At 35.6% G+C, this 18,589-nt stretch overlaps 1 protein-coding gene across 3 annotated transcripts in view; it reads right to left on the reverse strand.

Annotated features, from left to right (window-relative positions):
- Window positions 1–18,589, reverse strand: part of pigq (phosphatidylinositol glycan anchor biosynthesis, class Q) — a 56,097-nt gene that overhangs the window by 24,234 nt on the left and 13,274 nt on the right. For all 3 annotated transcript variants that reach the window (XM_072268605.1, XM_072268604.1, XM_072268606.1), the window contains exons 2-4: window positions 17,406–18,125; window positions 6,959–7,090; window positions 856–976 (exon numbers count right to left, since the gene is read on the reverse strand). In XM_072268605.1, the coding sequence (XP_072124706.1) occupies window positions 856–976; window positions 6,959–7,090; window positions 17,406–18,094 (942 nt within the window). In that variant the 5' untranslated portion in view covers window positions 18,095–18,125. The remainder of the gene's footprint in view (window positions 1–855; window positions 977–6,958; window positions 7,091–17,405; window positions 18,126–18,589) is intronic.

The following is an 18,589-nucleotide window of genomic DNA, read 5'->3' on the forward strand; positions in this document are numbered from 1 at the left end:
AGATAAAATACAAACTTCAAGAAGTTATGGTAAACTAATATGAAACACTAATTTGGCTGCATTTGAGGTATTATAGCCAAATCAGGGCATCATCATTCAGGAAGGACGGGAAGACTGGAGAATCAGTACAGCTTCATTTGAATGATTTCAGAGTTGAGGGAAAATGACTTTGAATAAAGAACTGAAGATATTCTTGGAACTGAGAAGAGGACAAGGGTGATTAAAAGGCTTATATCAAATCATTAAGGCTTAAATAGAATAGATGCAGACAACTATTTCCAATGCTAAAGAGTCAAAAACTATAGGGTATAAAAAGATATTGATAAAAGAACTGAAGGCAAGGTGAAAAAGTACATTTTAAAATTAATTAAACACAACATATAGCTGCTTCAATGGCATGCTTCACAATGGAATTAGATAAGTATGTACTTGGAAAGAGAAAAAATTGTGAGAAAATAGAGAAACAGCCAGAATATTCTTGAGAATAACTGGTATAGACTCAGTCTGCTGAATGGCCCTTTTTGGTTCTGCACTATGATTCTATGCTTTGGTTATGAAGTCAAATTTGGTAACGTCAATGGACAAATGACATCAAGTATTTCTATATTCCATTATGAAATAGCAAGCCAGAAATACTCCAACTAAAAATCAATTGAACTCAAATGACAGGATGATGCTAATATAATTATTACAAAATATGAATTGGCTCAATGACAAAATGCAAGTGATATCAAATGTTATAACAATTTTTTGTGTTTCTCTGTCTTCCTCTCCCAACCCAACACAAGAATAAAAGTGGTGTAAGAATTCTCTCAACAGATCACAATTTTCATACCCTTAAAGGATATATCTTACAGCAGCAGCTGGAACGAGAGCATCTGCTAAATGGCCGATATGATTCTGCTGATAAAGCCATGAGATCAGCAACATTCCAAGGCCCACGTCAATTAGAAATGAAACAAAGAGGTTGGCTTTTCTGGAAGTTTAAAAAAAAAGAAATTGATGTTTACTCATAAGTTTGCAAACTTTCTTTTATAAAGCCAAAAAAACATTGACAAATGATTTTTGAGAACAAGATGACTCATAAGTTGATGCAAAAGAGTTCAGACCTTCTGAAACAGATGCCCAGGAACCCTACTAATGTTTTTGAGGGTTTGATAAACCATCTCACAGTAAAGCAGTTTATTAACACAAAGTTAAAATGAAATTGGCCACTCTCTACAGTTTAGCGTTGTACATTTGAAAAGGTGCTACATCAAAACAGTACAGAAAATTAAAATTCATGGCGGAAGAGGTGTGGTTCAGAGGTTTGGCTGATGGACAAGAAACAGAGTAAGCTTAGGAGGGTCTGTTTATGGCTGTCACAATGATCGGACTGGTGCTCCAATACTTTTAAATTTGGTGTTTTTACCAACCATTTACATAAAGTTACTGTTTTCTAAATTTGCTGATGATACAAAGATAGTATGAAAACTATTGTTAAAAAGACATAATAAGGCTACAAAAAGGGTACAAGTACAGTAAGTTAGGTAAGAGGCCAAAGACTGGGCAAATGGTGCATTATGTCATATTTTCCATCTTGAAAGAAAAGTTTAAAAAGTTCTAAATGGAGAGATGGCAGAGCTCTGAGATACAGAGCAATCCAAGTTTATAGTTTGCAAAAGGCTAGTAAGTAAATAAATTACAGCAAGTAAATTGGAAAAGTAAAAGAATTTTGTTGTTTAGTGCTAGGGGAACTAAATACAAAATCAGAGAAATTATACTTCAGTCATAGTGTGTTGCAGTATAGTACAGTGAGACTACGCTTGAGATAATGGTTTTATTTAAGAAGCTTAAGCAACTCAGAATTTTTACTGGACTGATAGCTGAAATGAGAATGCTGCCTAATAAAGAACGGTTAGACTGACTAATGTTTCTATTCACAAGAGTATAAAGCATTGAGGAGGGCCTTTATTGAAACACAAGATCCTGAGGGATCTTGGCAGCGTGGATGTGCTTCCTTTTGTTGAAAAATAAGCGGATATCAATTTAAGGTAGAGATGAGGTAAAATTTATTTTTCCCTTACAGAGGTTTCAGAATATTTGGAATTGCTCGGCTCGCTGTCGTCTAGGGAAACAGCCCTCGGACCCGCCAAACTGTGTAATAGTTTGTGTGGATGCTATGTGATGTACCCCACCCCGCCCAAATAACAGGCAATACACCAGATATGATTAAATGATTTACAGTTTATAGATATTACTGGAACTATATAATTAATAGAGAGTAAAATATAAAAGGAAAATAAAAGGCGCCACACTTATCAAAGTTCAATCTCTTCGTGCACAAACAATTGGAGCTCAGGACCCTTCTTCTTCACCCTGCAACCCCTTGGACCACCTCGACCAGCCGCCTGGGACCAACAATGGTTGTCGACCAGACACTCCCCACGAGTCCGTCTCCATCTCCTCTCCTCGCCGAGCGCCCCACTCGAGGCCCGACCCCGTTAGCGGACTCACAGCACCATCCTCTGTCTCTCTCTCCCGCCTTCTGCCCCAAAATCCAGCGCATACAATATCTTCAGATACACCAAAAACATAACAACCATCCCAATTGGTTCGTAACATCTTCTTATCACAGTCTAACCCAAAACAAGCTGCTAGCGCAAGAACTTTCTCAGCGTTTAACGTAACAAAGAAGCATTCCCAAGTATAACATAACAAAGAAGCCATTTTAATTAGCCTACGCAGTAACATAAAAGACAAAACCCCCTTACGCTCATGATTTCCCTTTCAGGTGCTCAGTTGGACCGCAGCTGTTTACAATATATATTAATAATGTAGATGAGGGAATTAAAAGTAACATTAGCAAATTTGCCGATGACACAAAGCTGGGTGGCAGTGTGAAATGTGAGGAGGATGTTATGAGAATGCAGGGTGACTTGGACAGGCTGGGTGAGTGGGCAGATGCATGGCAGATGCAGTTTAATGTGGATAAATGTGAAGTTATCCACTTTGGTGGTAAGAACAGGAAGGCAGATTATTATCTAAATGGAGCTAGGTGTTGGACTTCCTAACTAATGGACCTTAGATAGTCAGGATACACGACTGCTCCACCGAACCCATCATCTTCAACACAGGTTCCCTCCCAGGGCTGCATGCTAAGCCCATCGTTGTACACTTTGCTCATACGACTGCACAGGCAAACATCCGAGTAATTGTATCGTCGAGTTTGCAGATGACATGACAGTAGTGGGGCTCATCACTAACAATGATGAGATTGCCTACAGAGAGGTGGAACAGTTCAAGTCCTGGTGCCAGGCAAATAACCTCTTCCTCAATGTCAACAAGACAAAGGAAAGGGTTCTCAACTTCAGAAAAACTCTCACCACTCACATCCTCTGTACTTCTGTGGCACAGCAGTGGAAGCTGCGAGCAGTTTCTATTTCTTGGGAGTGCACATCTTGCACACCTTTCATTGTCCCAGAACACACCATACATTATCAGGAAACACATCACTAGCACCAGCCTTCCAAGGACATATATATAGAAAAGTGCTGGCAAAGTCAATAACATCATGAAGGATCCCAGTTCCATCGGGAAGAAGGCCATGTAGCATTGATGTCAGGACCACCAAACTCAAAAAATTATTTTCCCAAGTAGTAAGGCTGATCAACACCTATCTCACCACATCTCCAACCACCACTACTTTATCATTTCCTGTCAGTCACCTTATGTACAGACAATCCTGTGCCTAGCATCACTTTATGGACATACAATCAATGTATATAAACCATCTCATGTATTTATATTCATTGTATTTAAACATTTTAAGAGATACAGTACAACATAGGTCCTTCTGGCCCTCCAAGTTGCGCCACCCAGCAACTCCTGATTCAATCCAAACCCTAGCCTAATCGTGGACAGTTTAAATGACCGATTAACCTACTAATCAGTATGTCTTTAGACTGTGAAAACACATGCTTTACACAGGAAGGTCGTATAAACTCCTTACAAAGGACACTGAGATTGAACTCCAAACATTGACGCACTGAGCTGTAATAGAGTCAAGCTAACCTATTTTTATTATCGCGATCCTTTTCTTATTGTGTTTTTTTTTTCCTGTGCTGCATTGGATCTGGAGTAACAATTATTTCATTCTCCTTTACACTTGTGAACTGGAAATGACATTAAACAAACTTGAATTTTGAAAATAAACCATGATGAAAATAAGACCATCAGGTTTTAATGTAACATCCCCAAAGCTCAATAGCTTACCAATCACCATCTAAAGATATTAATGAGTGGCTAATCCTTAAGGAATGAATAGGAATAAAATATGTGTATCCTAGTTAGTTTCACTAAAATTGTAGTTACCCTATCAAATCCATTATAATTTTATTTTAACATATACTGCTGAGGCTTTCCCAATAGTTGTATTCTCCTGGTTTTGCTTACATTATTGTTATTTTTCACTTTTTATAGTGCCTATAAGTGCCTTTTCTAAAACAGAGAATACAATTCAGCACAGCAGTCCAAATATGGCTAGGTATAGGTACAAATGTAATTGTCTTCAAATTTTATTCTCATAAATTGAACCTGTTTTGTTTGCATAACGTGTGTTACTTATACTTTATTTATGTATTTGTCACTAGCTACCTTTGTTCCTCTACCCCATTTCGAGCCCTATTTCTTAAGGTGTCTTCCTTATCCTCACACCAAAACACTCTACTTCACAATAATCCACATTGATCTTAATTTGGCAAATACGGGTTTGTTAAAGAGTGTTTTTATTTTATCGGTTTTTCTCAATATTTGCTATTTCCCAAACTGACATCATCTGCAAATTGACATTGTAGTTTCAAATCCTGACTACAGGATTTTACCAGAACAATCTGGCAAATAATAAGTAATTAAGTTTGCCATCACTGGGTTACCACTTCCCAGTCAGACAGAATATTTCTCAATATGCTTTTCCTGTGACTCCTCATGCTCCTGAATCTAGTAGGTACCACAACTTTATTTAATCACTCAGTAAAGTTTATTTTCATCTAACCTTTTTCATGCTCTTAAGTCACAGAGATGGTAATTCATTCTCTGTTGTTTGTATTAAAAACATGTGTTCCGGCATTCAAATTCCAAAATGTAGCTCCAACTACGTTCAGATAAAGGCAGCAATCAGTGTAATGCTATAGATTTATTACAAGACATTGTAGGTTAATTTTCATCCCCAAATTCTCCCAACTGATGTGAAGGAGTGCCAATTTCTGCCTCGGCTCCTGCCAATATGGGCAACAATTTTCAATGTACTCCAACTTCAACTAAGATTACAATTTAATGGTGCAAGCTGACATTCCATTTACAAACACTTATTTCAAGTAATACATTTCTTTAACTTTTCAAATGGGATAACCACAGGTCAGTTAATTCCAGTAATTCAATTCAGTATAGCTGCAACTATAGCAAACAGGCTGGTTGTGGAAATGCAAGAGCACAGTAAATATCCCTACAGCATTTCTAGATATGGAATGTTCCACATAGTAAAACAATTATATTTCTAACTTAAAATTCAATCAAGTAACAGCAGAAAATAAAACCCAATATGACTTATTTCCTATTCAATATTTTTAAATATAAGTGTGCAAATTGTCATCTATTTATGTAGAAATTAGATATTAGCAGATCTTCTAACTGATAAAAACAAACTTTTAAGCCTGGACATTGACTCACAAGTGGGAGGCTGGTCAAGGAACAAAAAAGAATGAGCTTCTCCTCAGTTTTGGCCAATTTAATTACAGTATTTGATGAGACCATAAGACACAGGAGCAGAATTAGGTAATTTGTCCCATTGAGTCTTCTCTGCCATTTCATCATGGCTGATCCATTTCCCTCTCAACTTATTCTCCTGCCTTCTCTCTTTAACCTTTCACGCCCTGACTAATCAAGAACCTATCAACTTTCACCTCAAATACAACCAATAACCTGGCCTCCACAGCTGCCTGTGGCAATTCCACAGATTCATGAGCATCTGGCTGAAGAAATTCCTCCTCATCTCCATTCTTAAGCAATGTCCTTCTATTCTGGGGCTGTTCACTTTGGTCTTAGACTTCCCCACCAAAGGAAATCCTCTCCACATCCACTCTGTATAGGTCTTTCAACACTTGAAAGGTTTCAACAAGATTCTTCCATCATTCTTCTAAATTCCAATGAGTAAAGGCCAGAGCCATCAATTGCTCCTCATACGATAAGCCTTTCATTCCCAGAATCATTTTCATGAGCCTCCTCTGAACCCTCTCCAATGTCAGCACATCCTTTCTTAAATAAGGGGCCCAAACCTGTTCACAATACTCCAAGTGAGGCCTCAGCATTACATCACTGCTTTTATATTCTAGTCCGCTCGAAATGAATGCTAACATTGCACTTGCCTTCCTCATCACCAACTGAACCTGCAAATGTACCTTTAGGGAATCCTGCACAAGTACTCCCAAGTCCTTTTGCACTTTGGATTTTTAAGTTTTCTCCCCATTTAGAAAATAGTTTATGCTTTTATTCCTTCTACTAAAGTGCACGACCAACATATCCTGACACTCTATTCCATTTGCCACTTCTTTACCCATTCTCTTAATCCTCAACATATAGACTCACTTTCAAGGACTTTTCAATGCATATTCTCAATACTCATGGCTGATTTATTTAATATTATTATTATTACTTTTTTTTCCAGTTTTGCCTTTGCACAATTAGTTATCCTTTGCACATTGGTTGTTTGTCTGTCCTATTGGATGCAGTCTTTCATTGAATCTATCATGTTTCTTGTATTTAATATGTATGCCCACAAAAAATTAATCTCAGGGTTGTATATGGTGACATACATGTACATTGATAATAAATTTATTTTGAACTTATTAAAATAAATCTATTGACTATTATTTTTTCTTTTAAGGTTATTTCTAGTTGAAAAATCATGGCAAAACTACTATACCTCATAAACTCAGCGTGATTTTGTGCTTTTGTAGTACTTGCAATCGTCTGCAAGTGATCCAAACGATGTGCAAGCTGCACACATGTTGAAAGCCTACTCCATAAAATATGCAGAGGCCATATGTGTAATACTCTAGAGCAAAAGAACAAAAATAACATTATTTTTTCTTGGATTCAAAACATGAAGAGTTTATCCATTTCTGTATCTAATTAGTGTGATATGGCTATCGTTAGCAATGCTAGCATTTATTACCCAACCCCGATTTCCCGTGAGACAGTAGTGACCTACCTTCTTAAATTACTAATTTTGGTCAGCATGGTTCAGCAACTGTCAGCAGGCTGAATGGAGAGCGAGGTGTTTCCCAGTGGAGGTTGGTTGTAGGGGATTCGTAGCCCATTCTTTAGTTAGGGCCTTCAGCATTTTGGGCATCGAGGGAGAGCCATCCGCAGCACCACTGATGCAGCAGAGAGGGCCTCAAGATGGCTGTGGCTCAAAAGAGGGGAGCCATGGAGTCATAAGTAGCTAGCCATCTGGACACAAGCTGGGGTCTGATCAGCCCCGGCTGGGTCACCTGGAGGAGGTTGTATGATGTTGAAAGACCCGAAAGACCCGATGATTCCAGGAACATCACTGAAGATGTGTCCAGAAGCATCAATAGATGTATGTACACAGCAACTTGCATGAGACAGATACTTCTCTGGGCATTTAATGATTAACCATATTGTAAAAGGGGTAAGGATGGCTGAATTTGTTCAATAAACAGTATGGAATCGTATTTTTAATAAAAATCGGCTAAATTCATGATAATTAATATTAGCTTCTAATTGAATCAATTAAATACATTTATAAAACAAATCGCTCGGTTACTATGGTGCAGTTATCAACCCATGACTCCAAGTTGTTAGACCAAGGCTGGGGATTACTAGCACTATCACCCTTATAACACCAGAGCAGTAAACTGTTTACATGTCCTTAAAAAGTCAGAAATAGGACTTTATTACAATAATTAGGAATTCTGTAGATACTGTTTTAAAAGAATGAATTTGTGTCACTTAATCATATTGGGCTAAACAATTTCATAATATTCAAAAGTATCAAGTATGTAAATTCCTGCCATACCAAAGTCAAACATTTAATTGGCTTGATTTTAACACTCTGAAAGAGGAAGTGGGGAAAACGCGGCTTGAACAAGACACGCTGAACTCCTAGGCAATAAGCAGATAAAGAATTGAGAAATAAATATAGAAAGGATTGAGGAACACAAATTAGAATGGGAAAATTCAATGTCAAATTAGTTACGGAAAATAAAGGACGAATAGAGAGGAAACAAAACAAAAACTTTGCTTAAAAATAACATTTAAGAAAAGTATTCAACAATTCATAAACAGAAAAGTGAACATCCTGGAAATGTTCACTTAAGGGATATTTACAACTGTTGGTCATTTACAATTCTTACTTCATTAAGAGGTCACACATGTGAATTACATTCGGTCAAGTTTAATGTGCAATTTAGGTTCAAATGCAGCTGCTACATGAAAAACATTATAACTGCATTTCACCCTCAGTTTTTGTTTGTAACATCCAGCAAGTTATAGCATTTTTTTCTCTTTGGAATGTGCTGGTTGGTTTGTGCATTAATGACCAGAGGGACATGGCCTGTTATATCTTTGACACAGTCCAAACAATTATCACAAAATTGATTTCAAACAGAATACATTGAAAATACTTGCGCCAGGCAACTCTATAGAGTGGGTAGAGAAAGTTAATATTTCAGGTCAATGACTTTCCATCAGAAATGGAAAAAAATGAGAAACAGAACATATTTCAAATTGAAAAGGAGGAGGAAGTGGAGAACAAAGGAAATATTTATGAGAGGGTGGAGGCAAGAGAGACTGAAAGACACAAAACCTGATGGTGCTGGCAGAATGTGGTGAAGCCTTGTTAGGCACAGCTGGTTCATCAGGTGAAATAAATAGGGAGAGATGAATGAGTACTGAGAAGAAGAAAAAGAAACTACGTAAACCAGAAATCTGAAACAAAAGGACCTGATTGAAATGTTCAGGAGCCACCTAGTATCTGGAAAGAGAAAATACTGACTTAACACAATCACTGATGATCTTTCATCAAACTCATCAATCCTAATACAAATTGGTTTTCTGAAATTGTTGAATTTAATGTTAAATCCCAAGACCTAATCGAGAGATACTTCTCAAGATAATGTTGGGCTTCACAGGAACAGAGAAAGGGGCATGAGGCAAAAGATTAGAGTGAGAATGAGAGGCATAATTAAAGTGACAGACACCTGGAACCTTTGCCAATTGAAATGTGGTGTTCTACAATATGGTCACTCAATCTGCATCTGGTTTCTCCAATGCAGAGAACACACTGAAAGTTATAAATCCGGTATATTGGAAGTACAAAAGGGTTGCTGCTTCAGGTTTAGGAATGAACTATCTGAAAGGTTGTTTGGCTATCTGCATATTATTTGCATTTTGGAAAGAAGATTTATGAAGGTCATTTGAATAGTTCATCGAGAGACTAATAAAAGGAGAGTTGTTCATTATTGCATATTGTTGGTTTTCCTTTGGAAAGAAGATTTATGCCTCAAGTATGACTGTTTAAATGATCATCTGAACATTCGACTGAGAAAAGAAGATAAGGGGATTTGTTCCTTTAATTTAATACTTGGTTTGATTTTTTTTGGGAGAGTTTAATTACTTATGATATTATTAATTAGTATTTTTGAAAATTCAGCTGGGTCAAATATACTATTAATTTTTTTTCTGTTTTATTATAACATCTTATAATTGAATTTAAAGTTTTTTTTTAGGGAGTTAATGTTAAACTTAAGATGGCGCTATTTTTTCTCTCTAAGAGATAACATTATTTTGTTTCTTTCTTGTTTATTAGATGATGGAATGTAAATGCTTTTCTTTGCTGAGACTTTATTGTCTTTTTTACAAGGTCACTCTACTCTTTTTACTAACTGGGGGGAGGGAAAGAAAATACAGACGGAGTGGTCACTGGCTTTGAGCTCTGTCATAGATTGCTTGCCTTTTTCTTGGGTTTTCGGGAAGTGGGGTGAGATTAGAGTTAGGGGCTTTTTCCCATTGGGTGGTTCAGGAGCATGCGTATTTTCTGTCTGGTTGTATTCTTCATCGCTGCCGTTTTTGATCATCCCGTATTGGTATGTGCTCTGCGCATGTATAAAGTAGAATAAAATTATAGTATGGTATTTAAACAGATTAATATAATAAGTCAGAATGTACATGGTTGGAATCATCCTATTAAACGAAAAAAGACTTTTAAAATTATTAACCGATTCCAACCTGATATAATTTTTGCTCAAGAGACACATATCAGAACGGAAGATCAAAATAGATTTTTTGGATGGTGGAATGGTTTGCAATTCCACTCTACTTCTCAGAGCAAAACAAAAGGCGTGTCTATTTTCATTAAATCTAATATATTTATTCAAGAGGATATTGAATCAGATTCTAATGGTAGATTTTTAATTGTTAAAGGAACGATCTGTAACAGAAAAGTTGTTTTGGTCAATTCGTATGGTCCTAACTTAGATGACCCTTCTTTTTTTAAAAAAAGTATTTGCTTTACTGCCTGATTTAAATGAATATATGCTGATAATGGGCGGGGATTTTAACTGTTGCTTAAATCCTATGATTGATAAGAGCTCAACCAATCAGCGACTTCCAAATCGTTCCACGTCATTTATTAATTCCTTTTTGATTGATTTTGGGTTGATTGATACGAGAATATTCTTTCTTCTCACGTTTATAAAAAATATTCAAGGATCGATTATATTATAATCGATCCCCACTTCTTGCCTAGTGTTAAAAATTGTGGATATGACGCTATTGCTATATCTGATCATGCGCCTCTAAGTTTGTCTCTTGAATGTGATGATGTCATTCTTGCCCGCCCACCATGGCACATGTCTCAGACATTATTGCAAAACTCTGACTTTGTCAGTTTTATTGAAACCCAGATAAAAGATTTTTTTTCTTTTTAATGATATAGGGGTCCAAATTAATTATATGGGATACATTTAAAGAATTTTTACGTGGTCAGATTATTTCTTATTCAGCTAAACTTAAAAAAACAGACTAAAGCAGAATTAGGTAGAATTTCAAAACAAATTGAAGATTTAGATAATATCTATGCAATTTCTCGCAATATTGATTTATTTAAACAAAGGGTGGAACTTCAATCACAATATAACCTGTTATTAACTCATCCCATTGAAGGCTATTTGCTTAAGTTAAAGAGCCAATTTTATATATTTGGAGATAAAAATAATAAACTGCTCGCATCTCAATTAAAAATGGCTGCAGCCAAAAGGCAAATTATGAAAATTCATAGGAAAGATGGTACCTTGGCTCAGGAATATGAAGAAATTAATAAGATTTTTCAAGATTTTTATGCTGAACTTTATAAATCTCAATGTCCATTGGATTCCTCTGAAATGAATGCTTTTTTTTTTACGAAAGATTGCTTTTCCTAAAATCTCGGCTAAGGATCAAAAAACTCTTGATGCTCAAATCACTGAAGCCAAAATTCATAAAGCTATTTTTTCCAATGTAATCTGGTAAGTCCCCCGGGACTTGATGGTTATCCTGTAGAATTTTATAAAAAATTTGGAAAGTTGCTTTCTCCGTATATGTTGGAAAAGTTTAAGGATTCTTTTGTGAAAGGTGACTTACCCTCTACTTTTCATGAGGCTTCTATTTGTTTAATTCTTAAAAAACATAACGATCCCACTGACTGTGCTTCATATAGACCTATTTCATTACTGAGTGTCCACGCTAAGATTCTGTCAAAGATAATGGCCAATCAGTTGGAGAATATTTTGGGTAAAATTATTTTTAAAGATCAAACAGGCTTTATAAAGGGTCGCTCTTCTTTTTCAAATGTTCGGAGACTATTTAACATTATATATTCGTCCACTTTTAAAACTCCACAATGTGTTGTATCTTTGGATGCTGAAAAAGCGTTCAATCGAGCGAATGGAAATATTTATTTAATGTTTTAGAGAAATTTGGCTTTGGTGCTAATTTTAATAATTGGATTAAAATGATATCTAAAGCTCCTATTGCTACTGTTGTCACTAACAATTGTAGGTCTCCTCTTTTTCAGCTTTCATGGGGGATAAGGCAAGGCTGTCCATTAAGTCCTTTGTTATTTAATTTATTATTAGAACCCCTTGCTATTGCTCTTCGTGAGGCTAAAAATATCCATGGGATTTTTGTGAATGAGACCATACATAAAATCTCTCCTTACACTGACGATTTATTGGTTTATATATCTAATCCTGACGAATCTATTCCTGCCTTGCTAAAATTATTTAATGAATTTGGAGATTTTTCAGGATATAAAATAAATTTCAGTAAGAGTGAATTGTTTCCTTTAAATGATTCTGTCTCTATATATGATAATTCTCCTTTTAAAGTCACGGATTCTTTTAGATATTTAGGTATTATAATTACTGAAAATATAAGGATCTTTATAAAGCCAACTTTGTTCCTTTAGTAGACTCTATGAAGTATTTATTTAGTAGATGGAGTCCACTTACATTTTCACTTGTTGGTCATATTCATATAGTTAAAATGATTATTTTACCAAAATTTTTATATTTATTTCAGAATATCCCTGTTTTTTTGACTAGGAAATTTTTTGATCGGATTGATTCTATTATTTTATCTTTTATTTGGAATAATAAAAGACAAGAATTAGTAAATGTCACTTACAAAAATTGAAAAAGGATGGAGGTCTTGCTTTGCCTAATCTAAGAATGTATTAGTGGGCTGTTAATGTGCGATACATGTCCTTTTGGTTATATTGGGTTGATAAGAGTGATCAGCCAATTTGGGTAGACCTGGAACTGAAAGTTGTAAAGCAGTTTTATTTAACCTCATTACTGGGAGCTGCTTTACCTATACAATTAGCTGAAGTTGCTAATTTAAACCTATATTCTGTGATTAAGTATTCTTTTCAAATTTGGCTCCAGTTCCGCAATTTTTTTAATCTTAAAAAATTTAAACTTTGTAGTTTAATTTATCGAAATTACTTTTTTAAGCCTTCTTTGAGTGATCCAGTTTTTTTACTTTGGAAAAATAAAGGTACTAATTCTTTTTTGGATTTATTTAAAGAAGATAGATTGATGTCTTTTGAACAATTAATTGATAAATATTCTCTTTCATACTCACACTTTCTGCAATACCTTCAACTTAAGACATTTTTTACAATAATATTTAAGTAATTTTCCTTACATATTGGAGGCTGACCTGTTAGATATTATTACGAGTATGAACCCTTCGATCAAGGGTTCTATTGGAAGAATTTATAATTTATTATTACAATGGGATAAGCGTCCTTTAGTTAAGATTAAACAAGATTGGGAAAAGGAACTCAATCTGACTTTTATGACGGAGGATTGGACATGGATTTTGAAGTTGGTTAACTCTTCTTCAATTTGTGCTAGCCATTCATTGATCCAATTTAAAATTGTACATTGTTATCATTTGACGAAGGAGAGACTTTCTAAAATGTTTTCTAACGTTGATAGTTATTGCAATAGATGTAAATCTGAGATAGCTACAGTGACACATATGTTTTGGTCTTGTTCTATATTGGAACAGTTCTGGAAGTCAGTTTTTTCAACAACTTCTAAAGCACTTAAAACTAATCTACAACCTAATAAATTAACTGTGCTTTTTGGAGTAATTCCTCAAAACATTCATGGTATTTCTGTGTCTGACCAACATGTTATTGCATTTGTTACATTGATAGCTAGGAGGGCCATTTTGTTGAAGTGGAAGGATACATCAGCTCCCACTTTGTCACAATGGTTCTCTCAAGTGATGCTAGGTCTTAGCCTGGAGAAAATTAGAAGTCCAACCTTTGAACCTTTATTTGATTTTGAGAAAAGATGGGGCTCATTTGCTTGTTTTTATCATTTGAGCTAATTGATAGATTTTTTCCATGATCTAATTGTAAATTTTTTGGTACATTTTCTTTTCTTGCTGGCGGTTTGATGTTTATTTTTAGAAGCTTTTTGTATGACACATGGCTGCGGGGTTGTACACCTAATGGGTTTTTTTTGTTATCACAATTTTTAAAAAATCTTTAAGATAATGTCTTTTTTGAGACAATGTAAGTGTTGTTACTTCAATGTACTCGTGATATTTCTTTTGTATAATATAACAATAAAAAGATTCAAAAAGAGAAAAAGAAAGGAATATTTAGGTCCTGAGTTGATGGGCACAAATGAGCTACGAGGGCATACACCACATGTTCAGTACTTGTATTGGACATTGACAGAAAATAAGAAAGCGATAAAATAGTGGACCAATAGAAAATACTAACATTCTCCTGCTAATGCAGATGCATGGATGACCACAAAGGCTATCAGCTTTTGGGGAACTGAGCTGTGTGCATGCTTTAAGGAGTCATCTAAGTCAAAAACCTGCACATAAACTCTGTTAAATGAATTATTCATTTACAAACTGGATCTGAGTAGCCTAGATCAAATACCTAGGGCTACTGAGAAACTTTTGTTTTATTTCTCCAGGCATTGGTCAATGGCACTCCTCTCCGGAATAATGTTGAATGATGATGTAACTGCTGAAGCTGATTGGTGCCCTTTGTACAGTATGTCATTTTGGACAGCGGTAAAATTGGGACAAACTATTTCAGATCTTGTTCAGACTAATCAACTCTGAGGAATGGAAAGCAATATTCAAGGACAAGTTGCAAATGACTATGGACAGAATGATCACCCACGTAAACAGGAAATGAATTCTTTGAGTAATTGCTGTAGTTCTGTTCAGAATCAAATTTAGAGAGAGATACATATGAGCTGAAGTTATAATTAAGAGTTGAAGTCATATGAGTTTTTAGGGCAGAGAAGACATCAGTGCACGGTATTTAGGATTTTTTTAACCTTGTAATGTTTTTACGCTTTCCTTTAATTTTTATTTTATGCTCATGTTCATATATTATGTATATACAGTGAATGCTGCTTAATTGGGTGATCAGTTAATTGGGGCAGCCACTTACTTGGGACAAGTTTTAAAGAACAAAAACTAATTGAGAAAATAGCCAGAATTCCTTTTGTTTATTTGGAATTCTGCTGAGTAATTGGGACAGGAGACTGTTGTCAAACATTTTCAACCTAGCGTTAGTCATGTGCACTTTTGTGGCTGTTAGACGCTACACTGCATTTAGACGGAAGAATTTTTAAGAGTTGTCCCAAATAAGCTGTCCTGACTAACCAATGGCCCAACTAAAAGAAAATCCAATGTATTTCTAAGCTTTCTTCATTCTAATAAATGATCACTGAGCTGAAACATAAAATCTGCTTTTCTCCCCAGAGACGTTACCAAGGTATTATTTCTAGTATTTTCTATTTGTATTTCAGATTTTCAGAATCTGTAGTTTTTTTTGTTTTAGTCATGAAGCCATATGAACTCTGCATTGTCATCAGTATATAATCACCAATGCAAGTATATCAATAGCAGTCTTCAACACAGGGAGACAGTCACACTGAGGAGAGGCGAAGCAAGTTTGTGCTATCAGACAACAAGCAATAAAGTTTGAGTCTCCACGATCTTCAACATATTCAAACAACCCTATCCAAATCTCATCAGTTCAGCTGGTGTGGTTCTTTTACAAAACCCTTTTTAATCACCAGAGATATTTAAACATTCACAATGAAAAATATTATATTACTAACTCAGTAAATCTATTATGTTCAAAGGCCCACATCTATATTTGTTTAAAACACTGTCAATTTCAAAAATTCATGTTTATATCAAACTTATTAAGGTCTATTTAAAGCATCAGGGTGATGGAATGGTTGACAAATCAAATGGGCTGCTTCATGCAGGATCACATACAACCACAAGTGTTGTTGAAGCTGCACTCATCCAGATAAGTGAGAAAATGCCAGACTCTTGACTTGCACTGCATTGATAGTGGAAAGGCTTTGGGAAAGTCAGAGTCATGTAGCATAGAATTAGCCATTCTGCACACCATGCCTGTGCCTACCAGTGAATATATAATCCTATACCCAATGACAAATATTTTCCAGCACATCTCAATGCCACCCTGTCAAATGTTGCCCTGATATGAAAGTCGATCACTGGTAGCTGCCTCTGCAATTCAGCTCTTTGTATTTGTTTCAATCAAGTCTGTGATGAGCAATGCTCCAGATTGTCTAGTGGATGCCAAGGTTGTGATTGTACTGGAACTCCTTGACAGAGGTGTGGTTTGTTCTGGAGTAAAGGTTTCCATTTCTGGCTGCTTTTTATCATCTGGTCCATTATCTGATATCATGTACGGTGAATTTAATTGGCCAAAAACTGTTCTGTTATGGTTGGGACCATGGAAGGAAGCTGAGATTGGTTGCTAATGCTTTAGTCTTATTTTTAAGACTCAAACGTTCAGCTCTGCTATAATTGAGAATGGGTATATTTTTGCTGACTTCTTCTCCCACTCGCAATTTGAATGCATTATAAATGTTCTCTTTTGGTGTGCACGAAAGCACCAATTTATGCATAACAACTACCAAAATAACATAATGCTAATGACTAGGCAAAACATTTTTTTAATAGTTAAAGATAGATATAGGCAAAGATAACTTCCTAGGTCTTCTTCAAAAAGAGTCAATGAGTGTGTATAATATTCAGTTGAGAAGGTAAATGAATCCCTGGTTTACTCTCTCATCTGAAAGATGACAGCTCCCACAATGCAGCACTCACTGAGCATTACACTGATTCATGAGCTGGGACTTGTATTACTTACACTTTGAGTGGGAGATGAAATGTCAATCTTTTTGAATTGAGGCCAAGAAACACAACCAAGTTATGTAAATTAAAATACAAGATGTAAATATATGATAAAAACCTCCATTGCTTTGCCATAGATTTCTCACTTTCCCCAGTTTTATAATTTGTACCTTGGTACCCTTGTTAAGCACTTAATAAAAAAAGAGGCTGTATTTGTATTTATAGCTATTTTAGACAAAAATTAGTGTGAAAATAACTTAGGGTTTTTACGTTTTGCTAAATTTTCATTCCCTCTATAAACAACAATGCTTAGTCCAGTTTAATTAGCGACATGAAAAAAACAGAAGCTACAATTATACTTAAGGAGCAAATTGCATGCAGGTAATGAACTTTTTACTAGTACAACATACACCTTCAAAGGTTTTTCATAATTAAGCAATTCTATAATAGTTACCTGGCAAAGCCAAGTCCAAAGTGCAAAACTTTAAACAGTCTACTAATTACTCCTGAAAATTTTGCTATATAAACTAATTTAGTTTTGTTTCACATGCAAGATATATTAAAATAGTAACTGTTTTGTTAATCTAGGCTACAAAAACTTTAGTTTTGACTATGTGAGTTTTTTTTTCTAAATCAATTACCTGCTTTTGCAGAAATTCAACACAAAATTCACCAGGAAAGAAAGAACCATACACACAGGTACAGATGCTTGCTTTGTAAGTTCCACAACAACACTAGCCTCTCGTCCTTCAGACTGCCAGTGAGTAAATTTGATTGGAGTTTCATCATATTTATCAATCATAAACAAAAGTTCGCATTTAGCAACAGTATCAAAAATTTCAGCAAAATCTGAGGTACTGACTTCTGACTCCAGTCCAGTGATGTGGTTTTCCTGGAAGATTTTAGTTTCCAGATCATGCAACTTTGACAGCATCACCTTGCGTTGATCATAGTGAATTAAGATAACATCTTCCTTGTTGTTCTTCTTACACTGTTGAACTACATGGCAGTCGAATACTGATTTGTTTTCTTTATCTTGTGTTAACTGGAACCACAGCTCATGAGGAAAGATGGAGCTCAGATCCTGCAGGAATTGATCAAGGTTTTCTTTTGGCTGAGAACTATAGCTGTTCCAGGATCCCAGCACCAAGACATCTACGGTAGTCACATTCTTAATCTGCTCGAGATACTGCTTAACTTGCCCTGGGATGAAAGGGTAGTGAATAATTGCAAGGACAACTGCAGCATTCTGCTCTGGAATCCAACGACCTAGCAGTAAGCCACTTTCTGCTTCTGGACAGCAGCTTGGAAAAAACACCTTGATGACCATGTTACGATTTCACAGATCCTTCGCTTTGTGTCTGTAAAATAATTCAAAGCACAAATATAGAAGTTGTTGAACTTGAAACATGAGTCCTCAATGTGTACACTAGACTTCAATAAACATTTCTGTTAAATGAAGGATATTCTATAATTGCCAAGGTTAAAATGCTGCGTTTGCTCATTGACGTATTTTCCAACACTGTACAAAAAGCCTACATCAATAATGCTGACGTTGAGCTTCAGGTTCCTAGATGTGAACATCACCAATAGCCTGCCATTGTCTAACCAAATGATGTCACTGTTACAAAGCTCACCAACACCTCTACTTCCTAATAAGGCTAAAGAAATTTAGCATATTCCTATTGACCTTCACAAATTTTAATCTAGGTTTACCAACCAAAGGAAGTGCAGTTGGAATTTATCAACCCACCACCTAGGCCATGCTCTTTTCTTGCTGTTGCCATCAGGTAGAAGGTACAAGAGCCTCAGGACTTACACCACC

Source organism: Mobula birostris, chromosome 9, assembly GCF_030028105.1.
Source record: "Mobula birostris isolate sMobBir1 chromosome 9, sMobBir1.hap1, whole genome shotgun sequence".
In the NCBI taxonomy this organism is placed as follows: Eukaryota; Metazoa; Chordata; class Chondrichthyes; order Myliobatiformes; family Myliobatidae; genus Mobula; species Mobula birostris.